Here is a 27,990-nt window from a genome sequence, read left to right as displayed (position 1 = left end):
GACTGTGAGCTTACTGTGAACCTCTCAGCTTTTGCCTTCTTGGTTTGAGAGGAATCTGAATTAACTCCCAGCCTAAGCACTCGAGGTAAAAATGATAAGCTTTCTACGTAACTACTTACAACAGGCCTCCTGTTACCAAAGGAGGTTTTACAAGCCTGGCACTTTGCAGACATTTCATTTACATCTCAGTGGAGGACAGATATTTGCTTGGCACAGCTTTAAATTATAAATCATGTTCTCATCACTATATTAGGGTAAAGTCACTGGTGAACATGAAGTGACAGGAAGTTGGTGATGCCGGGGCTTTCCTGTGCTTCTGCATGAGGGACCAAGGGATACTCTTGGAGAATTGCTTGAGATTCCAAACTCCCCAGCTGCAGGTGCCCTGTCTCCTTGGTTCATCATTGCATCCTCAGGACATTCTCAGTACCTGGCATAAAGTAATTGCTCCATGTATAGTTTCTTAGGCATTGTGTTACATGCATTGGCAGAATTCAGATTAAGGGAGAACGGTCTGTTTCAGGTTTGAGGCCAGCTGCACAGATCAAGCAGTTTCACCAGAAGTCCCCAAACGATCATCGCATTTGTAAGGAGACATGCAGAGAAGAGTTCTTTCAACATTTTAAGTTGTATTATCTTTCTCTTCTTTACTTAAACTTTCATGGCATTTTCCAGGGCCACCTTTAGGAGTAGGGAAAGGCACTAGAAGTTACAGAGCTATCAGCAGATGGAAACGGAAATTCGTTTGAAAGTGAGGACCTTTGTAGCAGGTTCACCCAAGGTAGCATGTCCAGTGCTTGAGTTACTGGGTAAATGGCGTTGGGCCTGAGGATTAGAAATAAATGGCATCCAGAGGCACTGCTATCCTGTAAAGTGTCTTTGTGTGAAGTAGAACAAGTTTACCCTGCTGGAGGTCACAACACCATAGGCTCAGGTCTTCGCAGGTAGCCAGCATGCTCTTGTGCAAAGACTTGGCCCCCTTCCTCTGGGCACAGAGAGCCCTATTTCAAGGCTCAGGGCACAAGAGGTGATTCTGGCTGAATTTCCACGCTCTCACACGGCTTCTTTTGTGCATTGTACAGACTGTACAATCTTGTACAGAGCAAACTCATCAGGCTTTAAATATAAATTACACATGTATACACACATATTTACATTTCACTTATATTTACATATTCATATTCACAATATGATATTTATAGTGACCAAGTGGAGAATCTTGTAAATAATGCATTTTATGTTGATAAGATTAAGAGAGAAAGAAAGTTACAATCATTTCAATAGATGTAGAATAAACATTTGGTAAGTTTAACACTCATCATAATATGAATTGTGAGTGAATAATTCATAGAGTGAATGGGAGCTTTCACCTTATGAAGGATACCTATTAAAATCTTACCACAAATATACTTAGTGATGAAAGGTTAGAAACCTTTGTGTTAAAGTCAAGAAAAAGCCCAGGATTTCTGCCAGGGCTGCTAGTGTTCAATACCGTATTGTACTGGAGATCACAGCCAATTCAATGCAACAAGGTAAAGAAATAAGGGTGGTAAGGTCAAGAATGGGGATAATTTATCTCAAAGATTCTCTGCAGCCCTCTTGGCTGCATCTCAAAGGTCAGAGGTTGTTGGTTAATGACTGGTCATTACATGTAGTGCAATATTCGTCCATTGCCGTCTTTCGTGAAAGACGCCATGCTGAGCCTCTATGGGGGGAGTTGGTGGGGGACTCACAACTGGATGCACTCCTGGTCTCTGACCCATTTGAACTCTAGCAGCTTGATCTTTATCTCTTTTTATCTTTTTAAAATTGTTTATTGAGTAAAGAGTTATTCAGTATTTTTAAAGATTTTGAACACCATTGAACAAAAGTTATGACAAATTATCCAAGGGACAGCAGCTTGTTTTCTGGTGCAAGGGCCACATTAGCACCATGTCTTACAGAGGAAGTGCTGTGAGGTTTGATCCTTGCCAAGTGCCTGCTGTGTGATAAATAGCTAGTGTCCAGTGCTTGGCCAGAAATAAAGGAATGAGAAATAGATAAGTACTGTCTTCTCAAGTCTCACGGTCTGTTAGGGAGACCCCTGCACAGACAGGTCACTGGGTATTGCATCCTTCGCCAGTTCCAGGGTACGGTGGTAGCACAAAGAAGGAGTAGTGTTTTCAGGTAAATTTAGGAGAACGGAATCTTGCACGAATGATGGCAGCTCTGGCAAAAGCATAGAGGCCTGAACCCACAGCATTTGTGAGCTATCAGACTGTGGCATGTGGCTAGGATACAGGCCACAGGGGTGGGAGTGGTTAACACAGTGCCATGGATGAGACTTCCAAATATCAGAGAAGCTAAGCACTTTGAGTTTGATTCTGCAGGTAACAAGGAACTGCAGAAATGCAATTACTACTAATTAGCCCAGTGCCTTTGAAACTGGCACCATGACCTACTGTTCAAAATCTCTTGCACGACAGCCTCTACACTCCTATTTGGATTATAATTTTGTGGAATTCCATATATATATATGTGTGTGTGTGTGTTTATAAATGTAGGCTTCCTGCTGCTGCTGTCATCTGCGTCTGCCTGTGTAAATTCTTGTTTAAACAACCACACATCTCAATCCCGATGTTTTGTAATGTTTTATCCGAATATGATTAGAAAACTTCAGAGTGCAACAAAGCTGAGCAACCGCTAATATTGAGGAGCATTCTAAAATAAAGAAAACTAATATTTTTTTTCTGTAACAGTATAAGAGAAAACTTAGATTTCTATACTCACCCTAACGTAGAAATTATTCTTATTCTATATACTTACATTTATAGGAAAATTAAGCAATTGAAAAATATTTTCTTCATTTTATTTATTTATTTATTTATTTATTTATTTATTTATTTATTATTTTTTGAGACGGAGTCTCACTCTGTTGCCAGGCTGGAGTGCAGTGGCACAATCTCGGCTCACTGCCACCTCTGCCTCCTGGGTTCAAGCGAGTCTTCTGCCTCAGCCTCCTGAGTAGCTGGGGCTACAGGCACACGCCACCATGCCCAGCTAATTTTTACTTTTTTAGTACAGACAACATAGTTTCACCACATTGGGCAGAATGGTTTCAATCTTTTGACCTCATGATCTGCCCGCCTTTGCCTCCCCTTTGGGAGGCCACTTTTGCACTTTTGCTGGGATTACAGGCGTGAGCCACCGCGCCTGGCCACGGTCTTCATATTTTGAAAGAGCAGATGTTTTTAGGAAACATCTGCTCTTTTTATAGAGAATTTTATATAGAATTTTATAATTCTATAATTTTTATAGAATTATTTTTTATATAGAATTTTATAATTCTATAATTTTTGTAGAATTATTTGTCTAAGTGAACAGAAATTGAAGCAAAATGCAGTCAGTACACTTGCTTAAATTTTGCAATGTTTCCTAGGAGAGAAAAATAAATAAAAACATTTATTCAGGGTAGAGAATTATATGAATAACAACTGAAGCATTTTTTACAGGCCTGAAAGAGGGCTTTGAATAAGAAACATCCCACCTTATTAAAGAAGCAACATGTTGGCTTAGATAACCTTATATATGAACTGGCATATAAGTGACCTCCATTATAAGTTATCATATTTTAATATATAAAAGTATGTGTGTGTGTGTGTGTGTGTGTGTGTGTTTATAGTGATAAGGAGAATGATTTGTACAGCCAGAAACTAAAGAGTGTATATACAGCATGCATTAGGAAAAATAAATATAAAATAAACAAATATAATAAAAATAAATATCTGTGACTAAAAATATGAATTTAAAAGAAATTTGCTCATTTAATTATTTAATCACCATTTTATGTTTTAGAAACACACAGCAGAATGATTTTCCAATCATATTAAAGCAGATGAAGATCCAGTCTGTAAACAGTGATTTGGATAATTATTTATTTTATAGGAAACTTCAAGATAAATGAACTATTTTGTATCATTGCCATATGTTAAATATTTTAAAGTCTAGAAATGTTTAAATTCAACTTATACATTTGATTTAAACATCCTGAATATTTTAATTGCACTGTAGTGCTCAGTTTTGTGAAAATAGCCATGTCAGTAACGGCAGCCAGGATCAGGGTCCGAGTTAGGGAGCAGGTGAGCAACAGGGATATTGCTGACCCATACCTGGTGTCAAGGATTTAGATGATGTCCTCACATTATGCTGTATCCCGTTGTTTCCTTGATACTTTCTCTATCAGCTTAATTATCTATTTCCCAGATTGTCACACAGATGGAAGTAGAGAGAAGTCCACAAAAGTGGGCACAGAGAAAGCAACAGAGTTGCTGCCTGATAATCTAAAACTTAAGTTAAAAAAAATGTAAGATTAAAAAAAGAAGATGTAAGAAATGTGTTTAGGCTATGGCAAAAAAAGAAAATAAAATCAAATGCATTAATAGTATTCTCAATAATAAATAAACTTAATTATAACTCTAAGAACTAAATTAAGTTCAGAAAGAAATGGCCATAAATCTCAGAAATAAATCTATCAACAGCATTCATAAACAGATTATTGGGTCATGATGTTGTCACTTCATTTAGAAAGAATATTTGCTTTTGTGAGAAAATACATTTCTTTTGCTTGCAGATTGGGAAGCTCCTGGCTAATGTTGCTCCTGGCTTTGGTAGGTGTATTAGTCCATTTTCACACTGCTGATAAAGACATACCCAATTTTTTAAATTGGTCAGTTTACAAAAGAAAGAGGTTTATTGGACTTAGAATTCCATGTGGCTAGGGAGGCCTCACAATCACGGTGGAAGGTGAAAGGCACATCTCACATGGCGGCAGACAAGAGAGGAGAGCTTGTGCAGGGAAACTCCCATTTTTAAAACCATCAGATCTTGTGAGACTTATCACTATCATGAGAACAGCACAGGAAAAAATCCACCTCCATGTGGGTCCACCCAGACCCTCACCAGGTCCCTCCCACAACACGTGGGAATAATGGGAGCTACAAGATGAGATTTGGGTAGGGACAGAGAGCCAAACCATATCATTCTGCCCCTGGTCCCTCCCAAATGTCATGTCCTCACATTTCAAAACCAATCATGCCTTCCCAACAGTCAGTCTCCCAAAGTCTTAACTCATTTCAGCATTAACTCAGGAGTCCACAGTACAAAGTCTCATCTGAGACAAGGAAAGTCCCTTCTGCCTATGAGGGTGTAAAATAGAAAGGAAATTAGTTGTTTCCTAAATACATTTGATAAATACAGCCATTCCAAATGGGAGAAATTGGCCAAAACAAAGGGGCTACAGGCCCTATGCAAATCCAAAATCCAACAGGGCAGTCAAATCTTAAAACTCCAAAATGATCTCCTTTGAGTCCATGTCTCACATCCAGGTCACACTGATGCAAGAGGTGGGTTTCCATTGTCTTGGGAAGCGCCAACCCTGTTGGCGGTACAGCTTTGTAGGGTACAGCCTCCCTCCCAGCTGCCGTCACAGGCTGACATTGAATGTCTACGGCTTTTCCGGGTGTGTGGTGTAAGCTGTCAGTGGATCTACCATTCTGGGGTCTGGAGGATGGTGGCCCTCTTCTCACAGCTCCACTAGGTGGTGCCCCATTAGGGACACTGTGAGGGGACTCTGACCTCACATTTCTCTTCTAAACTGCCCTAACAGAGATTCTCCATGAGAGCCCCACCCCGCAGCAAATTTCTGCCTGGACATCCATGTGTTTCCATACATCCTCTAAAATCTAGGTGGAGGTTCACAAACCCCAATTCTTGACTTCTGTGCACTTGCAGTCTCAACACCACATGGAAGCTGCCAAGGCTCGGGGCTTGCACCCTCTGAAGCCACAGACCGAGCTCTATGTTGGCCCCTTTCAGCCATGGCTAGAGTGGCTGGGATGCAGGGCACCAAGTCCTTAGGCTGCACACAGCACAGGGACCCTGGGCCAAGCCCACGTAACCACTTTTTCCTCCTAGGCCTCTGGGCCTGTAATGAGTGGGGCTACCAAAAAGACCTCTGACCTACCCTGGAGACATTTTCCCCATTGTCCTGGGGATTAACATTTGGCTCCTTGTTACTTATGCAAATTTCTGCAGCTGGCTTAAATTTCTCCTCAGAAAATGGGATTTTCTCTTCTATCCCATTGTCAAGCTGCAAATTTTCCAAACTTTTATGTTCTGTTTCCCTTATAAAACTGAATGCTTTTAACAGCACCCAAGTCACCACTTGAATGCTTTGCCACTTGGAAATTTCTTCCACCAGATAGTCTAAATCATCTCCCTCAACTTCAAAATTCCACAAATCTCTAGAGCGGGGGAACATTCCACCAGTCTCTTTGCTAAAATATAATAAAAGTCACCTTTTCTCCAGTTCCCAACAGGTTCTTCATTTCCATTTGAGACCACCTCAGCCTGGACCTTATTGTCCATATTGCTATGAGCATTTTAGCATTTGGGGCAAAACCATTCAACAAGTCTCTAGGAAGTTCCAAACTTTCCCACATTTTTTGTCTTCTGAGCCCTCCAAACTGTTCCAACCTCTGCCTATTATGCAGTTCCAAAGTCACTTCTAGATTTTGGGGTATCTTTTCAGTAGTACCCCACTCACAGTATCAATTTGCTTTATTATTTTGTTTTCATGCTGCTGATAAAGACATACACAAGACCAGGGAATTTACAAAAGAAAGAGGTTTATTGGACTTACAATTCCACGTGGCTGTGGAGGCCTCACAATTATGGTGGAATGTGAAGGGAATATCTCACATGGCTGCAGACAAGAGAAGAGAGCTCATGCAGGGAAACTCCTGTTTTTAAAACCATTTTATCTCATGAGACTTATTCACTCATGAGAACAGCAAGGGTAAAACCTGCCCTCATGAATCAATTATCTCCCAACAGGTTCCTCCCACAATACATGGGAATTTTGGGAGCCACAAGATAAGATTTGGATGGGGACATAGCCCAACCATATCAGGAGGGAAGCCAACAGAAACATCACTGGAGAACAAGGAGCCCCACTCATCCTGTGGGCTTTCAAATTAACCTTGTCCCTCAGTTGGGACTGCCTGTTCTGGGAAGGCCACCATCATACTCTAGTCTTTTCATTTGGATGACTGCTGGAACAGGAGGCACACATCTTGAGTATCTATAAACCCAGGGCTCAAAAATTTTAAGCTTTATTACAAAAATAATATTTACATCCAACTATTTTGATAACTTATTATTTCTAACTAGTAGGTCTTTTATTTTCTTGGATCAAGATTTTCAACTTTTATTAAAGGGGCTAAGGGGCTAAGATTTCTCTAAGGTTTTCCTTTTCTTAGCAATGATATTCCACTTTTAGGGCATGGATAATTTAGGCAGAATTGATTGCTCAAGGTAACTAAACTGCTGCATGTGTTGCAATTCTAGTACCATGATCAAGGAAGACAATGGCACCTGTATATGAAACAAGTCAGTCTGTCAGACACAGAGTCCTCGATCAGGTGGTTCATGGGATTGGCCAGAGTGACAATTACTGTGTGCTAGTGTTATGTAACACTAAGTCCCTCTTGCATCTTAACTCCTTTCATAAGTAGTTGTTGTAGGGCTGACGGCACTTCCACGTGCCTTCCTTAAACTTCACGGGTTTATTTTAACCATTGGTGTCTGAGACTTCTCAGGAGAAATCTCCGCATCTTGCACATGGTATAGATGTTTGAACAGTGACTACTGAAAGATGGATGGATGGATGGATGGACGGAGGGATGAATGAATGGAAAACCTGATATTTCAATTATCGTAACTGTGTTGTAAATAGAAAGTCTTAGGCAACGTTACTTTGACTTTTAGTTTCAAACATGTACATGTTTAAATTATGGTATGTAGGTCATTATCCATAAGTTCTGGCAGGAAATATTAATGCCATAATAAGAATCTAACTAAATTACCTGAGTTATTTTAAAAAGTCATTTAAAATCTGAATTTAAGAGGAACACAATTAATTTCCCATAGTAAATTGACCAATAAAAGAACAACAAAATGCAGTTCCTTGTGATTTAAATTGTAGGAAAGTGATGTTGATAACACATACATATTTTCCAATTCCCAGATCCATTAAATGATGAAATCCCAGCATAGAGAGCCAGGAAAACACCCAAGAGTTCCAAATATTTGCATGCAATTAAATGAAATGAAATGTGACAAGGACGTTGACCATAGCTGTGCATGTTCCAAATACATCATTCATGATGTGAGAATTTTAGATTAAATAAATGTTTCTACTACTATCTTTTAGAGCAGTAAATCTTAACTACTTATTTATAGAATATGAACTGATGAAAAGACAGCTTCATGTAAACTCAGATAACATCATATTTAGAAGATAATTTTCCGCTGGATGAGCACAGATGGAGTAAAATGATACCCCTCGAAACTTGGATGCAAGTTAAATTTAAACTTCTTTGACCAGTTAGATAAATGCACCCTGCTGTGGATATTCCTCGTAGGATAATTATGGGATATTGTGACCATGTGCATTTTCTAGGAGAGAGGATGATTTCTCCAGTGGCCATTTTGGAGAATCCGTGATGCTTTCGTGATGTGCATCTGATCTTTGCTTCCAGGGCTCTGTGTAAAGATGCCCTATAGAACAGGCTCCATGCTAATCACTGTAAACACATTATCTCACTTAATGCTTCTAAATTAGCATTGTGGATGACTTTCTATCCCATTTTACAGATGAGAAAGTGGAGGCACTAGGTTAAGGACTGAAGGGAGTACAACGCTGGGCAGACCTTGGTGAACTCTCCTGCTTATAACACAGAGCAATGAACTTGGGAGTGAGCACAGAGCATCACAGTTTAGGCTGACTAGCCCACTTCTGAGTGAACTCAGAGAAGAAAATCATTTTCTTTTTTTTTTTTTTTTAATTTATTTATTATTATTATACTTTAAGTTGTAGGGTACATGTGCATAACGTGCAGGTTTGTTACATATGTATACTTGTGCCATGTTGCTGTGCTGCACCCATCAACTCATCATTTACATCAGGTATAACTCCCAATGCAATCCCTCCCCCCTCCCCCCTCCCCATGATAGGCCCCGGTGTGTGATGTTCCCCTTCCTGAGTCCGAGTGATCTCATTGTTCAGTTCCCACCTATGAGTGAGAACATGTGGTGTTTGGTTTTCTGTTCTTGTGATAGTTTGCTAAGAATGATGGATTCCAGCTGCATCCAAGTCCCTACAAAGGACTCAAACTCATCCTTTTTTATGGCTGCATAGTATTCCATGGTGTATATGTGCCACATTTTCTTAATCCAATGTGTCACTGATGGACATTTGGGTTGATTCCAAGTCTTTGCTATTGTGAATAGTGCTGCAATAAACATACGTGTGCATGTGTCTTTATAGCAGCATAATTTATAATCCTTTGGGTATATACCCAGTAATGGGATGGCTGGGTCATATGGTACATCTAGTTCTAGATCCTTGAGGAATCGCCATACTGTTTTCCATAATGGTTGAACTAGTTTACAATCCCACCAACAGTGTAAAAGTGTTCCTATTTCTCCACATCCTCTCCAGCACCTGTTGTTTCCTGACTTTTTAATTATTGCCATTCTAACTGGTGTGAGATGGTATCTCATTGTGGTTTTGATTTGCATTTCTCTGATGGCCAGTGATGATGAGCATTTTTTCATGTGTCTGTTGGCTCAAACTATACTACAAGGCTACAGTAACCAAAACAGCATGGTACTGGTACCAAAACAGAGATATAGACCAATGGAACAGAACAGAGTCCTCAGAAATAATACCACACATCTACAGCCATTTGATCTTTGACAAACCTGAGAGAAACAAGAAATGGGGAAAGGATTCCCTATTTAATAAATGGTGCTGGGAAAATTGGCTAGCCATAAGTAGAAAGCTGAAACTGGATCCTTTCCTTACTCCTTATACGAAAATTAATTCAAGATGGATTAGAGACTTAAATGTTAGACCTAATACCATAAAAATCCTAGAGGAAAACCTAGGTAGTACCATTCAGGACATAGGCATGGGCAAAGACTTCATGTCTAAAACACCAAAAGCAACGGCAGCAAAAGCCAAAATTGACAAATGGGATCTCATTAAACTAAAGAGCTTCTGCACAGCAAAAGAAACTACCATCAGAGTGAACAGGCAACCTACAGAATGGGAGAAAATTTTTGCAATCTACTCATCTGACAAAGGGCTAATATCCAGAACCTACAAAGAACTCAAACAAATTTACAAGAAAAAAACAAACAACCCCATCAAAAAGTGGGCAAAGGATATGAACAGACATTTCTCAAAAGAAGACATTCATTCAGCCAACAGACACATGAAAATCATTTTCAAGACGTCAACACTAATGAAGAATTAACTCTCTGTCTCAGGTGGTCACTGGAAACTCAGTCACCTACAAAGAGTCTTAAAGGAGGTGGATATGTTAGACGGTTTTCCTCATTACAATACAGAAGCAATGGGCTAAGAATTTTATGAACATAAGACTCCATCCTTAATCTTTTGAATTCTTTTTACATTGGGCAGAAAAAGGTAACTTCTATACAGTTTCAAAACAGTAGGGATACACCCTTATTTTCAGTTTTTAAATCAGTAAATCGATTGTAGAATCTGTCATACAACAACAAATTCTCACATCTTTTGAGAATTTGTTTGATTCCAGATAGCATTCTCCCTGGCAGCATTTGCAAGAAGCTCTGAGTAAAAGGGCTCCAAGCGCAGTTCTGATCACTCATTTGGAGAAACCCATTTAACTTTCTTTAACCCAAGACTTCTCAGTCTTTCTTGACAACAGATGCTTTTCCTGTAGCACTCATTAGTACCCTGTGGAGTCGTCCTTTAGGAAAAACTCTTCCCTGGAAGGAATAGAACACCACTTTAAGTTCTGTGAATTCCCTTAAAGCCAAAGATACTTACTCAACACATTTCACTCAAAAACAGTGGACTGAAATTCAGAGCTTTAATGGAATTGTTAAAATTGAAGTACAAATTGTCAACACATGCATAGTTTGTCACTATTCTGGAAAGTTAAATTCAGAAATGTGAGTTCTGAATAGTATCAGGCACCTTAAAATAACATGAATTGTAACCACTGACCTCACCTTGCTAGATAACCTGCAGGACTTTCATCAGCACCTCAAATTGCCTTTGTACCATTAATAACAAGTAATGGTCATGTTTTTTAACTGAAACTTTTTCACGAGAAAACACTGTAGAAATACCATAGCAAGATGATAATGAGTGTTCCATATGGAAAATTCCTTGCCAGTGGGAAACTGGATGTATATATATCTATATCTATATCTACACATACATATGTATATTAGGGTTTTATTACTCTGTAATAAATTAGCACAAATTCAATGGTTTAATACTACATGTATTTATTATCTGATTATTTCATGCGTCAAAGTCTGGGAAAATTCAAACTGTGCCCTCAGCTCAATGTCTCACAGGCTGAAACTGAGGTGTTGGCCAGAACTGCAGTCTTTCTGTGGCTGAGTGTTTCAAGCTTGCTAGGTATTTGTAGAATTTAGTTCCCTGCAGTTTTAGGACTGAGGTCTTGTGTTTCCCACTGGCTATAGGCTAGAGGGTGGCGTTCTCGGCTCCTAGGCTGCTAATCTTAGTCCTAGCCATATGGCCCACTCACCACAAGGCAGCTTCCTTCTTCAAAGCCAGCAAAAAAAACAAACAAAAAAATCTCTTTCTAGGTACGAGGAGGTGGTGGATTATTGTAACCTGATTAAGAGGGTGACTATCCCATCATCTTCCCACCAACACTCCAAGAGAGAAAAGATTATGCAGAGCGTGACACCCAGGTGGTGGGAATCTTGGGGTTTGTTAGAATTCTCCCCACCACAGGTGTATGAGTGGGTGCTTCCTATCAGAGGGCTCCTCAGATCAGAGCTGCATCACAATGAAGGAGTCAGGGTGCAGGTGATGGAAGAAGATGGACCAGCTGCTCTGAAGGCTCTAAGCAAGACTGTTCACCTGTGGACCCTGAGGACACACAATACCACATGCCTCATGAAAACAAGAAGACTGGGTAGTGCAAACTACATGGTTACCCCTGAGTCTTTGTGAGAGGTCTTTAGGAGTTTTACCAATTGAGTAAGACAATAGAAGAAGATGCTACAATTGTTTCATCCTAAGTTCCTTCAGTTTTGTTTTGTTTTGTTTTTTTAATTATACTTTAAGAGTTCTGGGATACATGTAAAGAACATGCAGTTTTGTTACATGGGTATACATGTGCCATGGTGGTTTGCTGCACCCATCAACCTGTCATTTACATTAGGTATTTCTCCTAATACTATCCCTCCCCAACCCCCACCCCCGACAGACCCCGCTGTGTGATGTTCCCCTCCCTGTGTCCATGTGTTCTCACTGTTCAACTCCTACTTATGAGTGAGAACATGTGGTGTTTTGTTTTCTGTTCTTGTGTTAGTTTGCTGAGAATGACGGTTTCCAGCTTCATCCAAGTCTCTGCGAAGGACATGAACTCATCCGTTTTTATGGCTGCATAGTATTCCATGTTGTATATGTGCCACATTTTCTTTATCCAGTCTATCATTGATGGACATTTGGGTTGGTTCTAGGTCTTTGCTATTGTGAACAGTGCTGCAATAAACATACGTGTGCATGTGTCTTTATAGTAGAATGATTTATAATCCTTTGGGTATATACCCAGAATGGGATTTCTGAGTCAAAAGGTATTTCTGGTTCTAGATCCTTGAGGAATCGCTACACTGTCTTCCACAATGGGTGAACAAATTTATATTCCCACCAATAGTGTAAAAACCTTCCCATTTCTCCACATCCTCTCTAACATCTGTTGTTTCCTGACTTTTTAATGATCACCATTCTAAATGGTGTGAGATGGTATCTCATTGTGTTTTTGATTTGTATTTCTCTAATGACCAGTGCTGTTGAGCTTTTTTTCATGTTTGTTGGCTGCATAAATGTCTTCTTTTGAGAAGCGTCTGTTTATATCCTTCACCCACTTTTTGATGGGGTTGTCTTTTTTCTTGTAAATTTGTTTAAGTTCTTTGTAAGTTCTGGATATTAGCCCTTTGTCAGGTGGATAGACCGCAAAAATTTTCTCCCATTCTGTAGGTTGCCTGTTCACTCTGATGATAGTTTCTTTTGCTGTGCAGAAGCTCTTTCTTAGTTATTTCTTGTTGTCTGCTAGCTTTCGAATTTGTTTGCTGCTGCTTCTCTAGCTCTTTTAATTGTAACATTAGGGTGTCAATTTCAGATCTTTCCTACATTCTCTTGTGGGCATTTATTGCTATAAATTTCCCTCTAAATACTGCTTTGGCTGTGTCCCAGAGATTCTGGTACATTGTGTCTTTGTTCTCATTGGTTTCAAGTAACTTATTTATTTCTGCCTTAATTTTGTTATTTATCCAGTAGTCATTCAGGAGCAGGTTGTTCAGTTTCCATGTAGTTGTGTGGTTTTAAGTGAGTTTCTTAATCCTGAGTTTTAATTTCATTGCACTGTGGTCTGAGAGACTGTTTATTATGATTTCCGTCCTTTTGCATTTGCTAAGGAGTGTTAGTTTTAAAAAGCAAAAAATTTTTAATAGCATCCAAATGATCTAGGAGAGGAAAATGGTATTTAAATTATTTGCCTTTAATTTTCAGGTAAAAAGCAAGTTGGTATATATTTAAACCATGCGATTCACATTTATTTTTATTTATATTTATAGTTTGTATATTTATATTTTTTATATTTCTCAAATCTCAAAACTTAAAAATGTTAGATATCAATTTAAACAGAAAATATTAATTTATCATAGACTAATCATCAGGTCTTTGCAAACTATTTACCATTAGTGGCCTATGCTGCTGAATGAAGAGTTTTTAATGCAATATATATTTTTATCAATGAGATGGTTCACCAAGGACATGAGTATGGTTTTATCCTGTGCCTGCCATAAGTACTCTATTATTCTAATTTTATTTTATATTTTCTTGCCAAAAAATGGAGCCAGGCTGGCCCTATACAAGTATGTTTATGTGACTGTAACCATCACATACATATCCTATTATTATAGGCAGAATTTTTTTTTCTAAATCTTGTTTTTCTTATTGTTGCATATGTATGACTGTGTGTGTGTGTGTGTGTGTGTGTGTGTGTGTGTATACATACCCAGCTGAAATTTTCTGGTAAGACGGCAGACCAATATTTGCCACTTTTTTTTGTCCTTAAAAGAATCTAGGGTAAATGTCCCCATGAATTATTGTAAAAGCAAATTCATGACAGTTCAGCTGAAGCCTTAATCTTAAATAACACAATCTCACTTTGATTTTTGTTACGTATTCGAATGCTTCCAAAGTTCCTCATAAGAACTCTTAAGATCTGTACAAATTACCTTCATGTTCTCAAGCACTTACAGTATATTTAAACATTTTCCCTTAAAAACGGAAGAACAGAAGTAAAAGGTGGATGTCTCTGCTCAAGGTCACCCATTTCAATTGTTAGCTTGAGAAGGACACTTTTCCCAAAGGATGGGTATTTACTTCTATCTAAAAGTACTTACTCCTCTCATTGCAAGATACTTGCTAGGAAAAAGATATTTGAATTCCTCGCTTTTGCTCTCAGAGAGTGAGAATTTAAAGGCATTACAGTGAGACAATAAAATAAATAGATGGATCTTATCATTTCAGATGTAAGTTTATGGAAGCAAAAGTGCCCACAAATCACAGCCTCTGTAATAAAGAAGACTTCCAGTGGCAGCACTGATTTTCTTATTCTCCTGAGCTTTAGACTGTTATAAAAAGGAATGCCTAAAATAATGTGTAAGGAGGAAAGCCAGTTCCATTTTTGTATACACACACACATATATGTGTGTGTGCGCATACATACATCATTTTTGAGCAAGAAAGCAGAAGAGTATGTGTTTGCTTTTCTGCACTTAGAAGAACCCAGGTTGGCTACAGGTTGAAAGTGAACCCGTCCATTGAAAAGCCCTTGAGATTTTGGCTCAGTTGCTCCCTACTTGGAGCCAGTGAGGGTGCGTTACTCAGGTGAGACATGAAGTCGCATCCATCCCAGGCTTTGCCCTAGAGAAGCTCACAGGCTTGGGAAACCCCCTTGCAAACAAGTGGCATAGTAAACGTTCATGATGCATGATAAGGTATTTAGAGAGGACCGTAGCTACTTAGAGCAAACCTGCAGAAATTCAGTTACTGCATAGAATAGTGGGATTGTGGATGATTTGCTACTTTAGAAATGCTCACTTTTTGGTTACAATATTGTTTTCACATTTTTTCAAAACATTGCTATTGTATTTTATTGTGCTTTTATGACTAGTAAGAGTAGTGGAAAGAAACCAGGAATATTGAAAATCTCTAAATCGTTAACCTGTCTCCAGAGTAACTAGAATATACTGAGTTTGTCTTTTGGCATTTTGAATATCGCCTCTTTTCCCCTTCTATGAGCCACATCCAAATACATGCCCTGGGTGTTTATTTGGGATGGCTGAGTAAATCTAAAGCAAGGTTGTGGATTGCAAAGGCATTTTGGTGTTAGGAGATCAGCTTGTCTGTCCTCTTATATGGCATTTGGTGGGAGGTCCTACAAGCATTTAAATGTGTTTTTAGAGGGTTGGATGGTGAGGAAGTAAGAAACAGTCCTGGAAGTCAAGTTCTCCTAAGTTACCCTGTGACTCGCACACTTCTCCAAATCCCATGGAAGGTGATTGTATGATAATTCCCTCATGTTCAAAGGACCATGCCAGCAGGAAAATGAACTGTTGCCAAAGAAACTGATTAGAAGGGAAATAAGTGATTTTAAAACAATGAGGAACATGCACAGGCTACACACACACACACACACACACACAAACACACATCATAATGCATAGTCAATGTACTGGCTGGCTATGTGGTAGAAAATAACGTCATTTTTTGGACACATATGGTGGAATGTAAAAATGGAATGGATGGTGCACGCTTTATATTTATGAAGCGTTTATCTACAAATACTGGTCATTTTCAGTCCTAAGTAACCAAACATAAATGCCATGAGAAAAATTACTATAATTTTAATATATGCAGGTATGTACAAACTCACAGTTGTTTGGGATACCATTTTTTATTTGTACAAATTTGTGGTATACAAGTGAAATATTGTTACATGTGTATAATGTGTGTGTGTGTGATCAAGTCAGGGTATTTAGGGTGTCCACCACCCAAGTACAATGCATTTCTGCTTAATTATACTTACTGTACTCTGCTATCAAATACTGAATCTACTCCTTCTATCCAGCTGCGTGTTTTTACTTTTTAATCCACTTCTCTTTCGTCCTCCTCTCTCTTTTCCACTTACCTTTCTTAAACTCTATTTACTGTATTTCTCTACCTCCATGTAATCAACTTTTTATTGGCTCCTGCATATAAGTGAGAACATGTGATATTTGTGTTTTGGGGCCTGACTTATCTCACTAAAGACAGTGACCTTCAGCTCCATTCGTGTTGCTGCAAATGCAAATGACATGTTTTTTTTTGGTTTTTTGTTTTTTTTTTGAGATGAAGTCTTGCTCTATCACCAGGTTGGAGTGCAGTGGCGCGATCTCGGCTCACTGAGGCCTCCACCTCCCAGGTTCAAGCAATTCTCCTGCCTCAGGCTCCTGAGTAGCTAAGACTACAGGCGCCTGCCACCACGCCCGGCTAATTTTTGTAGTTTTAGTGGAGACGGGGTTTCATCATGTTGACCAGGATGGTCTTGATCTTTTGACCTCATGATCCACCCGCCTCAGCCTCCCAAAGTGCTGGGATTACAGGCAAGAGCCACCACGCCCGGCCTCAAGATATAATTTCTAAATGAGCAAAGAAGACACCATGTATTAGAGAGAGGCTTGTTTTTCTGAGACCATACAGTTTTGTACCTTTATTGAGGTATGGTTTGCATACAATGCACTACATGTTTACAATGATAAAAATTTGATCAATTTTAAGGTATTTGTACATTCATAAAACCATTAACACAATAAAGGTAGTGAACATGTCCATCAACCCAAGTTTCCTGATTTCCTTTTGCAACACCTCCCTGATACGCCTCCCAGTACTCCCTAGTCTCAGATAAGCACCGATTGCTTTCTGTCTCTGTGCGTTAGTTTTCATATTCCCTAACGTTATATGAATAGAATTCTACAGTGTCACTCCCTTTTTTTTTTTTTTTTTTGGCTGGCTTTTTTATGTGTATGATTATTTTCAGATGTTTTGTTGTTCTGTTTATCAAGAGTTCATTTCTTTTAATTGCTGAGTAATATTCCATAAGATTCTTGTTTAGCTGTCCACCTGCTGATGGCCGTATGAGTTGTCTCCAGTTTTTTGACTATTACAAATAAAGCTTTTGTGAACATTCATGTACAAGTGTTTGTATGGGCATGTGTTTTATTTTCTCTTGGGTAAATATAGAGGAATGGAATGGGTAGGCTATGTGCGATGTATACGTTTGACTTCTTAGGAAAGTATCAAACAGTTATCAAACAGTTTTGTGCCATTTACAATGCTATCAGGAGTGTATGAGTTAGAGCAAACCTGCAGAAATGGAGTTACTGCATAGAACAGTGGGATTGTGGATTAATTTCTACATAGAAATACTCAACTTTTTTGGTTATAATGTTCGTTTCACATTTTTTTCAAAACATTTCTATTGTATTTTATTGTGTTTTTATGACTCTTAAGAGTAGTGGAAAGAAACCAGGAATATCTAAAATCTCTAAATCATCAACCTATCTTCAGAGTAACTAGCATACACTGAATTTGTCTTGTAGCATTCTGAATATCAAGTCTTTTTCCCTTCTATGAGCCACATCCAAATACATGCACTGGATGTTTATTTGGGATGGCTGAGTAAATATAAAGCATTGTGTCCTCATCAGCATCTGGTACTGTCACAGGATTTGGGGTTTGGGGGCTTTTTTTTTCCCCCCTGTCGTTGTTTGAATTTTAGTCATTCTAATACATGTGTAGTGGTTTACTTGTGGTTTCAATTTACCTTTTTCTAAGTTTACATATGCTTGTTTTGCGATCACATATCTTTGTTGAAATGCCTATACATATCTTTCAGCAGTTTTTCTATTAGTTTTTATACTCTAGTTTTAACTTTTAAAATACATAACGAATGCAAGTCTTTTTATCAGATATATGATTTGCAAATGCTTTCTCTCAGACTATATAGTTCACCATTAATTTTCTTAACAGTGATCCTTAAAGGGCAGAAGCTTCTGATTTTAATTTATTTTAATTGGTTTTTTTATTTTATGGATGATGCTTTTGGTATTTTATTTAGAAAATTTTTGCTTAACCTGTGACCCCACAGGTGTTCTCATGTGTTTGCTTCTAGGAGTTCTTTGGTTTTAGATATTGAACTATGATCCATTTATGTCAATTATCATAGATGGAACAAGTTATTGATCCAAATTCATCTTTTCACATACGGATATTCAATTATTCCAACATCGTTTTCAGAAGAGACTACGCTTTCTCCATTGAATTGCCTTTGCACATTTACAAAACAAATCAATAAGCCATAAACAGGTGGGTCTGTTCCTAGACTTTGCATTCTGTTCTTTTGCTCAGTCTTTCTATCTTGATGCTTACACTGCAACATCTTGATTATTGTACCTTTATAATGAATCCTGAAGTTAGAAAGTATAAGTCTTCCTACTTCGTTCTTCCTTGCCAAAATATTTTGACTATTCTAGATACTTTGTATTCCATATGAAATTTAGAATTAGCTTGTTAATTTCTACCAAAAATGCCTCCTGGAAGTATAATTAGGATTGTAGTGATTCCATTTCCTTTCATTATAAAAGTCATGCACCTATTTATTTGAGATTTAATCTTAAGTATGTTATGTTTTGATGCTACTGTAAGTAGTGTTCTTTTAAAATTTTAATTTCTGGTAGCTTGTTGCTGGTGCATAGGAATGAAATAATATTTTATATTTACATTGATCTTGTGTTCTGCAGCCTTAATAAATTAACTTATTACTTCTAGTAGCTTTTTTTTTTGTAGACTCCATAACATTTTCTACATAGACAATCATATTGTTCGTGAGTAAAAATATAATTACTTCTTACTTTTAATATGAATGACTTTTGTTTCTTTTTCTTTCCTGATTATACTGGCTAGAACTTCCAGTTTAATCTTGAATAGAAGTGATAAGGCCAGACATCCTTGCCTTGTTTCTCATCTTAGGAGGAAAGCACACGGGCTTTAACCATTAAGTGTGATGCAGTCTGTAGGTTTTTAATAGCTGTCCTTCATGAACTTTAGGAAATTCATTTGTGTTCCAAGTTGATTGAGAGTTGTAATAAGGAATTAATTCTGATTTTTATCCAACAATTTTTGCATCTATTGAGATTATTATACAAGTTTACTTCTACACAGTTCATATGATGAATTACATTAATTGAATTTCAGATGATGACCCAGTCTTTCATTGATGACATACTAGCCATTTGACCATGAGGTATTAACCTTTTGGTATATTTTTTGGTTTGATGTATTAAAGTCTTTTTAAGAATGTTAACATCTACATTCATAAGGGATACTCCCCTGTAGTTTTCTTTCCTTCTGTCTTTGTCTGGTTTTGATATCAAAGTTGGCTTCATAGAATGACTTTGGAGATACTGTCTCATTTGCAATTATCTGCAAATGTTTTGTATGTTACAGCTGGTATGTTGCAAGTTATTTCTTTCTTATATCTTTGATGTCTTCCTTGAACATATGGGATGCAGTTATAATTACTGTTTTGATGCTGTTGACTACACATTCTGTCATCTGTGTCATATCTGCATCAGTTTCAATTGACTGATTTTTCTCTTCATTACAGGTTGTGTTTTTGGCCTCTTTCCATACGTGGTAATTTTAGATTGGATGCAAGACATTGTGAATTTAAACTGGTAGACACGTCTGTTGTCCTAAAAATATGCTAGGGTTCTCTTTGGGGACATAATTAAATTATGTAAAACCAGTTTGATGGTTTTGGTGCTTGCGTTTAGTCCTAGTTACTTGGGATCAAAGCCACGCTTAGTCTGCAGTAATTTTTCCCCACTGCGGAAGCAAGGCCCCTTTTGGTATCCAACCAATGATATGAGGTCTCTTACTTTTGCTCTTTGAAGCGAGAACTGTTCCTGGTGTTGTGTGGGTAACACACACTGTTCCCACTGATCACTTCAGGCGGATCTTTCCCTGCTCCTGTGTAGTTTCTTCACATGAACACGCTGATTTTTTAAGCCAAAACCCCTGTTACCTGATTTGTACTCAGTTGAAATCTTGATGGGTGATTTTTGCACATCACTGACGTGATCACTTTGTGCAACTTTCTCCTTTCCAATAATTTCAGCCACTTTGGCATTCTCCAGTTCTCAAACCTGTCTCCTCAGTCTCTAGCCTGTGCCTAGGTTTCTGCTCCCCATGCCGTGGCCCGGGAACCTTCTCAAGCCTGTAGGCTGTGGCAATTGTGGGTCTCCCCTAATATGTCTCCTATTACTCAGTGATCACTGACCTTTATTGCCTGAAGTCCAGTACCTTAAGAACCATTATTTAATATAAATTTGTGTTATTTGGGTAAAAGGGTTGATCCAGTTTCTGTTACTCCATATTGGTGGGAAGCAGAAGATACTCTGTGACCATATAATTTTGAATCCACCACCTTCCTTTATACACCTTCCTTACTGGGTACAACTAAACTAATTTCCAGAACTTCCGGTCAGTCTTTGTTCTGTTTGCCACCGGCTCCTGGGAGCATGGTTCTACTTCCATGTAGATGCTTGCATATTGTGGCTCTTTGCAAGCACAATTCAATTACTTTGTTATTTATCTTATGTGAATTGCTTTCAGTCTCAGCAGGCCAAGCTTAGTTACTGAAAGAGAACTTGATAAATGCATATGGAAACCATAAGTATTCCATATGAGAATAAATTTAGTTTACATATTCAGCTATAGATGAGATGACTTTAAGGGTAATTTTTGTGCTTCACTCTGAGCATGTGGTATCAAAATTCTGCTTGGATTGTCTCCATCTCTCTACGTTACTTTCAGTGTATGAAATACAAGATATGTTAATTTTCTCAAAGGAAAAATAAACAGCAAAACAGGAGGTTCCACTTAACTATCTAAATCTGTTCCCCAAATGTATGCAAATTTCATCTCAATAGGCTTATCTGTTACTTAATCAATATGATTTATCCACTTACGAAAAAGTGTTACTATGTTCAAGATTGCTAATATAAAATAAACATGACAAAGTTCTTGCTTTTGACAAATTTGCAGTCTATTAGTGGATGCAGAATTATAAATAGGCACTTAAGCTTTAGGGAACTACAAACTTGCATTCTGTAAATCAGGTCTATGGTGATGGGGGCCTGAAGTAGAGGAGGCCATTAGGATGGAGAGGACAGAGGGAACACAGGAAGCCATGACTGTAGAACTTGGCATAGAAATAAGGGAGAACCAGCAGAGTGGCTCCCACGTTGCAGGATTAAATGTTTAAATGAGTGCTTTCATCACTGTTGACTGGAATACGTAATACATGGGGAATATATTTGGAGGAATTATTTACAATTGCTTTAGTAAACATTCTTATCTCATGTTTTCCACCAGAATATTAATAACCTTATATGCCAAATCATAATAGTTAGCTTCCTGAAATCCTTTTTAAAATCAGTTATCTCTTTAGTATTAAGTGCAGTGTTGTTAAAGTTCCATCTACATTTGGATAGTTGCAGCAGCGGTTTTCTAGTAAATTGTAACATACATATTCAGTTAAGCCATATAAGTGATCACAATAGAATTAAATCACTTCATGATTTTGCTCATTAAGATAAAACAAATTGGCCATACTATTTCTCACCATTTCATAATTTGATACTTCAAGCGAATGTATCATAATTAAATCTCAAAAAGCACTTGAAAGGAGAAATTCTGAGTCTCACGTTAAGCTTTGAACCATGAGAAAATAAGAACATATGAACAGACTGTTGTTGGAGGCTTAGATCTAAAGAGACTAAACTGATCTTTCTTAGCTGTGAGCTGTGCCCACCTCTGGGACCAACACACAGATGCCAATGCAGACACTTGAGCCAGCTTCCAAACACATTTGTGCCTCATTCATTTCAAAAATTAAACTTCATCTCCATAGAAAGAACGAAGCTTGCAGTGTGGGAAATCTAAGAATTATTGATTTAAATCTGTTTATGGAATCCTTTAAATCTGTTTATGAAGATGTAAGATTTTACTAATTTATAGGTAATGCTGCATTTGTGAAGACTCAAGACCAGCACTCTTCACACAGAGGGTCCGTAAATGGCACATGATGTTTGTGTGTTTGTTTGAGATGGAGTCTTGCTCTGTTGCCCAGGCTGGAGTGCAGTGGCACAATGTCGGCTCACTGCAAGCTCCGCCTCCCAGGTTCGAGCAATTCTCCTGCCACAGCCTCCCGAGTAGCTGGGACTACAGGCACCCGCCACCATGCCCAGCTAATTTTTGTGTTTTTAGTAGAGATGGAGTTTCACCATGTTGGCCAGGCTGGTCTCGAACTCCTGACCTCAGGTGATCCACCCACTTTGGCTTCCCAAAGTGCTGGGATTACAGACGTGAGCCACCGCGCATGGCCAAGCTGCATGTGTTTTGAGCCCATTTCAGCAAGGAGCTCTGGGATGCTTACCTGGCCAGGCTGGCTCAGAGTGAGGGAGGGAAGGGCAGTGGCATGTGGCCTTTTCAATCCAGAGGTGAGAGCATCCCCATACCAGAGGCACAGAGGGTCCAAGACAAGGGTTTATTGCTTTCCTGTCATGTGGTTTTCATTCCAAGTGAAAGAGATCACACACGTGTTGTGCCTGGCTTTTTACATGATTGGGTTTATGGCATTCATTGGGGCTTATTCATTTAAGAGGCAGCATTCAAAAGATGCCATAATAAAAGATGCTATAAACACAAGAAAATGAAGTCATCTATCTTTCTAGTATTTGTTGATGTAGAGATGGCGTAGGCTGGGAGGAATGCCTGGAGAGTATTAAATCAAAGAAACAGCAATGATCGCTTTACATATTTTCTGTTAAAAGCCTATGATGTCACAAAAATCCTGAGTGTTATCTGCCATAAATAAAATAAAAAATAAATGCATTGTAAGTAAAAAAAGATAGAGTATTTAAAACAGTACAAAATAAAGATCGTATTAGGTTCCCAGGTAAAGTTGGTGGCGTGGAGACACAAGTTGCTTTCTATCCTACTGGAAACATACTAATACAGTATTAGAGGGGTTGATTTTTCAAGGCATAAATGCACAAAGTCAGAATAAAAGAGAAAGAACCATGTTGATTTTAAAAAGTAGAATCTGGAAATACATTGAAGAAGCATGAATTCAAGTCTAGCAGAGGAGAACTGTGTGGAAGACAATGCTGCCCAGTCCTGTGATTCTTAGAATGGCCTGCTTGCAAGGCTAGCTATTGACTGGCATCTGGGAATCTGGATTTCAGGAAGGTTTCTACCATTCCCAGATGGCAAGAGTGGCTCTCTGTGCTTAAATTGTCTGTACAAACAATGTGGTGTATACTGAAAGCTTCCTTGGGGGAATCTGGACTTTTGGTAAATGCAAAGCAAGGATGCTTCTGCAACCAGACCCCAGTGAAAACCCTGAGTACCAGGTCTCCAGTGAGCTTCCCCAGTAGACCATCTTCCCTGTACATCATCAGAACTAGCTGCTGGGGGACCTGAGTACATCCTTTGTGACTCCGCTGAGAGAGGTCTCTTGGTTGTGCCACCTGGCTTTGTCTAGACTTCTACCCCATGTGCATTTCCTCTTTCCCGATTTTGCTTTGTATTCTCTTACTGTAATAAGTTATAGCTGAGAACACTGCTGCATACAGAGTCCTATGGATCCTGCTATCTAATCATAGAAACTGGAGGGATCTTGGGGACCTCCAGCACATACATGAAAAGAATCATCTCAATGCACACCAGAGACCCCTCAGAGAGCTCAGGAATCAGCAGCCCCATTTTCTTTGTTAGTGGCAAAGTAACATTGGCTGACTTCTATTTAAGAAGTTGTCAGACCTCCATATCTCTCTCCTACTCCACCAAGGGGACTAGACCTGCTCTGTCTGGCAGATGCTAGGAAGCTTATTTTCTGGAGAGGAAAACAGAGCGTCTCTGGACCTCTGAGCACTGAGCTCAGTTAACTGGGTGCTTCAGAACCGAGAAACGCAGAGTAAGATAAATGACTGTCTACTGGACACTGAGAATTCAGCCCTGTTCCTGCACTTGGCTCCCAGATCCTCCATGGCTCAGTCTCCAGCATCCAGACAGGCAAGACACTGGAGCAGTCTTCTCAGGGGTCTCTGAAGAGTCCAGCAGGAAAGGTTTAAGATTCTGACAAAGATTCTTAAATTCTGGTTAAAGATGCTTAACCAGATCTGACCAGGTCTATAGACTTCTCTGTCCTTAGACCTTCCAGTTAAACTTTTTAGCCCTCCACTCTAATTCAAAGCAGAAAACAAAGAATGTTCAGATCACAGAAGAAACAATCTAACAAGAAAGATAGCGATCCAAAAAAGCAAAGGGAATTCAGCAACTAGAAGATACAGAAGCTATAGAGAGAGACTACAACCTTGAAATAATTCATCAGTGTACTCAGTGTATTCAAATCATCAATGTACTCGAATTGGAGAAAGTAGTGTGACCAAAAAAATAAGAACAGGATACAATAAAAGGGAATAATCAAGAACCAAAAAATAGACACGAAAAGGCTTTTGGAAATTTAAAATGTAGTAGATAAGATGAATATTTCAATCATCATTTTGGAAGATAAGGTTGAGGAAATCTTCCAGAAACTAGAGCAAAAGATGAAGATATGGAAACTATGAGATAAAAGATGAGAAATGTAAAAATGGATAAATGAGTTTACATCCAAAAGATAAGAGATGCAGCAAGAAAAGGGAGGGGGAGCATGAAATGAAGTAATCAAGAATATTTCTGCTCACACCTGTAATCCCTGCACCTTGGGAGGCCAAGGCGGGCAGATCACGAGGTCAGGAGATTGAGACCATCCTGGCTAACACGGTGAAACCCCATCTCTACTAAAACTACAATAAATTAGCTGGGCGAGGTGGCGAGCGCCTGTAGTCCCAGCTACTCGGGAGGCTGAGGCAGGAGAATGGCGTGAACTGGGGAGGCGCAGCTTGCAGTGAGCCAAGATCGTGCCACTGTGCTCCAGCCTGGGCGACAGAGCGAGACTCTGTCTCAAATAATAATAATAATAATAATAATAATAATAATAATAATTCTAAAACCGAAGGAATTTGTAGATTCAAAGGTTTTACCAAAAGAACCCAAAGTCAAGTTTAGGTGTATGGTGATAAGTATCAAAATATGCAACTGAAAGAGGTGGAGAAATGATAGAGCGATTTTCTTATTTTATGATAAAGCTTAATGAGTGATTTAATTCTTATTTTATTAATAAAATATTGTTAAAAATCTTTACTCCTGTGGCCATCACTAGGTGTATTACGTGTAAGGTTTCCCCTCCAGTGAAACCCGTTGCTGTAAAATGGAGAAATTATGTCACACGGCATCCAAGGTCGACTCCTGTATCCCTCCTACTGGGCTCTGTGTTTGCAGCAATTGTATGTAGAACGCTTGTCAAATAAATCAGTAGGTGCTCCAGGCAGATTTTCATCATCTCCACCTGCCAGACCTCCAAAGCCACTGTGTGCTCATCTACCCAGGACCTTCCTACCTGTGGTTCCAAGGGAGGTACCTGGGAGGGAGGGAACAGAACTTACATTTCAGTGTACTCTGAGGAGATGCTGAGAAGGGCTTTGAAGGTGTCAGCCGTGAGATGATGGGAAACCTTCTTATACGTAAAAAAGTCTCTTGCATCATTTTATCTTGTGGCTCCCCTACCACTCGAACACCTCACATCTGTGATCCCAGGTCTTAAGACATCCGTTAATCTCAAACTGCATATTACGAGGTTTACAGATCAATCTTTTCAAGAAAATGCTAAACTTAACATCAGAATAATGGGTACTTTCAGCTAGTCATTAAGTGAAAGGAAGATGATTTTTATGGGATCGCTGGGGTTTTTTCCCACAAGCAATTAAGTTTGTTGTCTCATTCCCACTGTTTACACAGGAGAGACTGCGGATTCCTTTTGGAGATGTCTTGAACACTGAGCATTCTTTTGAATGCCTCATTTAACACAAATGTGTTTTTAGTTTGGTAGAGTAGCTGTGTCTTAGGAGCTGGTGTTTTAGAGACGCCTATCTTTCCCTAAAGGAAAGGAGCCTTTGGTGAGGTTGCTCTGTTCACCCTGTATGGTAATGCTCGCCTGCACGTTCTCCCCAGGAGTACCAGCCTTGCAACACCAACCCGTGTCCTGAGCTGAAGAAGACCACACCCTGGACACCCTGGACGCCTGTCAACATCTCTGACAACGGCGGCCACTACGAGCAGCGATTCCGATACACGTGCAAAGCCCGCCTGCCCGATCCGAATTTGCTGGAAGTGGGAAGACAGAGAATCGAAATGCGGTACTGTTCTAGCGACGGCACCAGTGGCTGCTCCACAGACGGTGAGCAGTGATTCCGTGGGGACTGACCCACTTCCATGGAAGGGCCTTTGATCTTATCTCTAAGGTCATAAACAGCAGTAGGACTTTTTTTTTTTTTTTTTTTTTGAGATGGAGTCTGGCTCTGTCGCCCAGGCTGGAGTGCAGTGGTGTGATCTCGGCTCACTGCAAGCTCCGCCTCCCGGGTTCACGCCATTCTCCTGCCTCAGCCTCCCAAATAGCTGGGACTACAGGCACCCCCTACCACGCACGGCTAATTTTTTTTTTTTTTTTTTTTTTGTATTTTTAGTAGAGATGGGGTTTCACCGTGTTAGCCAGGATGGTCTCAATCTCCTGACCTCATGATCCGCCCGCCTCAGCCTCCCAAAGCGCTGGGATTATAAGTGTGAGCCACCGCGCCCGGCCTCTTTTTGGTTATTTATGGCTTAGCAGCCTTGAAAACAATGATCCCTGTACAGCACAACTGACTGTAGGACAAATTGAAAGAAAAGAGCCTTACTGTAAGGAGTTAGATATTGAAGTGATACTATGAAATCAGACCCCCAGTAACATTATATTTATTATAGACCCAGAATCATTTGTGTGAGATTTATTTAGTATCAGAAAATGTACTGGGGAAGCATCAGTGATCTTTCATACATCTTCTGGCACTAAAATGTAAGCTGAAAGAAAGTTTTCTTTATTTATCCCGAAACTTCACAAGGGCAATGGAAGTGCATTTCTCTTTGTACCTATAAAAGGACTTTTCTGTTTTTAAAAAGCACAGTGTGTGAGGATACTAGACTAGTCTTTGAAATCACTTTGCTCCTCATACTTGAGTAAATCCCTTGAATGCCATACTAATAGCATGGAGAAAGTCCTGAGGCAGAAACCAGATCTGGCCTCTGCCTGGCCCTGACACCAAGTGGTCCTTTTACCTGGGGCAATTCACTTTCTCTCCCTAGAGCTCAGCTGTCTCAACTGCAGAAAAAGGAATTGAGCCTGGTGGCCCTTAAGAGCTTGATGCTTTGCTTTGTTCTTCATTTCTGTTTTTCAGTCTCCTCTAATTGGGCAAAATCTCTTCCAAAAGAAAAGATACCAAGAGAAAAGGAAATAGATACTCATAGATGGGTCCTTGATACACAGTTTGATGAGAACAGTGATTGTTATATCTTGAGGCCATTTTTAGATATGCCTTAGCATCTTTGCACTGGTGATTCTACCTTATTCTCCCAACATGAAAGGACAGGCACCATTTATAGAGAAGGGGTCTTATACCCAGAGTGAATAGCCTAGACAAGTGCCACCAAGCTGATGTGTTGCCATATTGGACAGAATTTATTGTGGGATAAATTCATGGAGGTTTGGTGGATCTACTTGGTGTTGCTACAAGGAAGGCTCTGAGACAGCGTGACTCTGCGTG

General features: G+C 39.2%; 1 protein-coding gene across 4 annotated transcripts in view; it reads left to right on the top strand.

The window, feature by feature from the left end:
- SEMA5A (semaphorin 5A) overlaps positions 1-27,990 on the top strand; it is a 504,279-nt gene that overhangs the window by 450,131 nt on the left and 26,158 nt on the right. For all 4 annotated transcript variants that reach the window (XM_078003818.1, XM_078003819.1, XM_078003817.1 and 1 more), the window contains 1 exon segment: positions 26,366-26,591. In XM_078003818.1, coding sequence (XP_077859944.1) covers positions 26,366-26,591 — 226 coding nt within the window.

This window comes from Macaca mulatta, chromosome 6 (genome assembly GCF_049350105.2).
Source record: "Macaca mulatta isolate MMU2019108-1 chromosome 6, T2T-MMU8v2.0, whole genome shotgun sequence".
NCBI classification, from domain to species: domain Eukaryota; kingdom Metazoa; phylum Chordata; class Mammalia; order Primates; family Cercopithecidae; genus Macaca; species Macaca mulatta.
The sequence above is the reverse complement of the archived record's forward strand: the minus strand, read 5'-3'. Positions and strand labels throughout refer to the sequence as shown.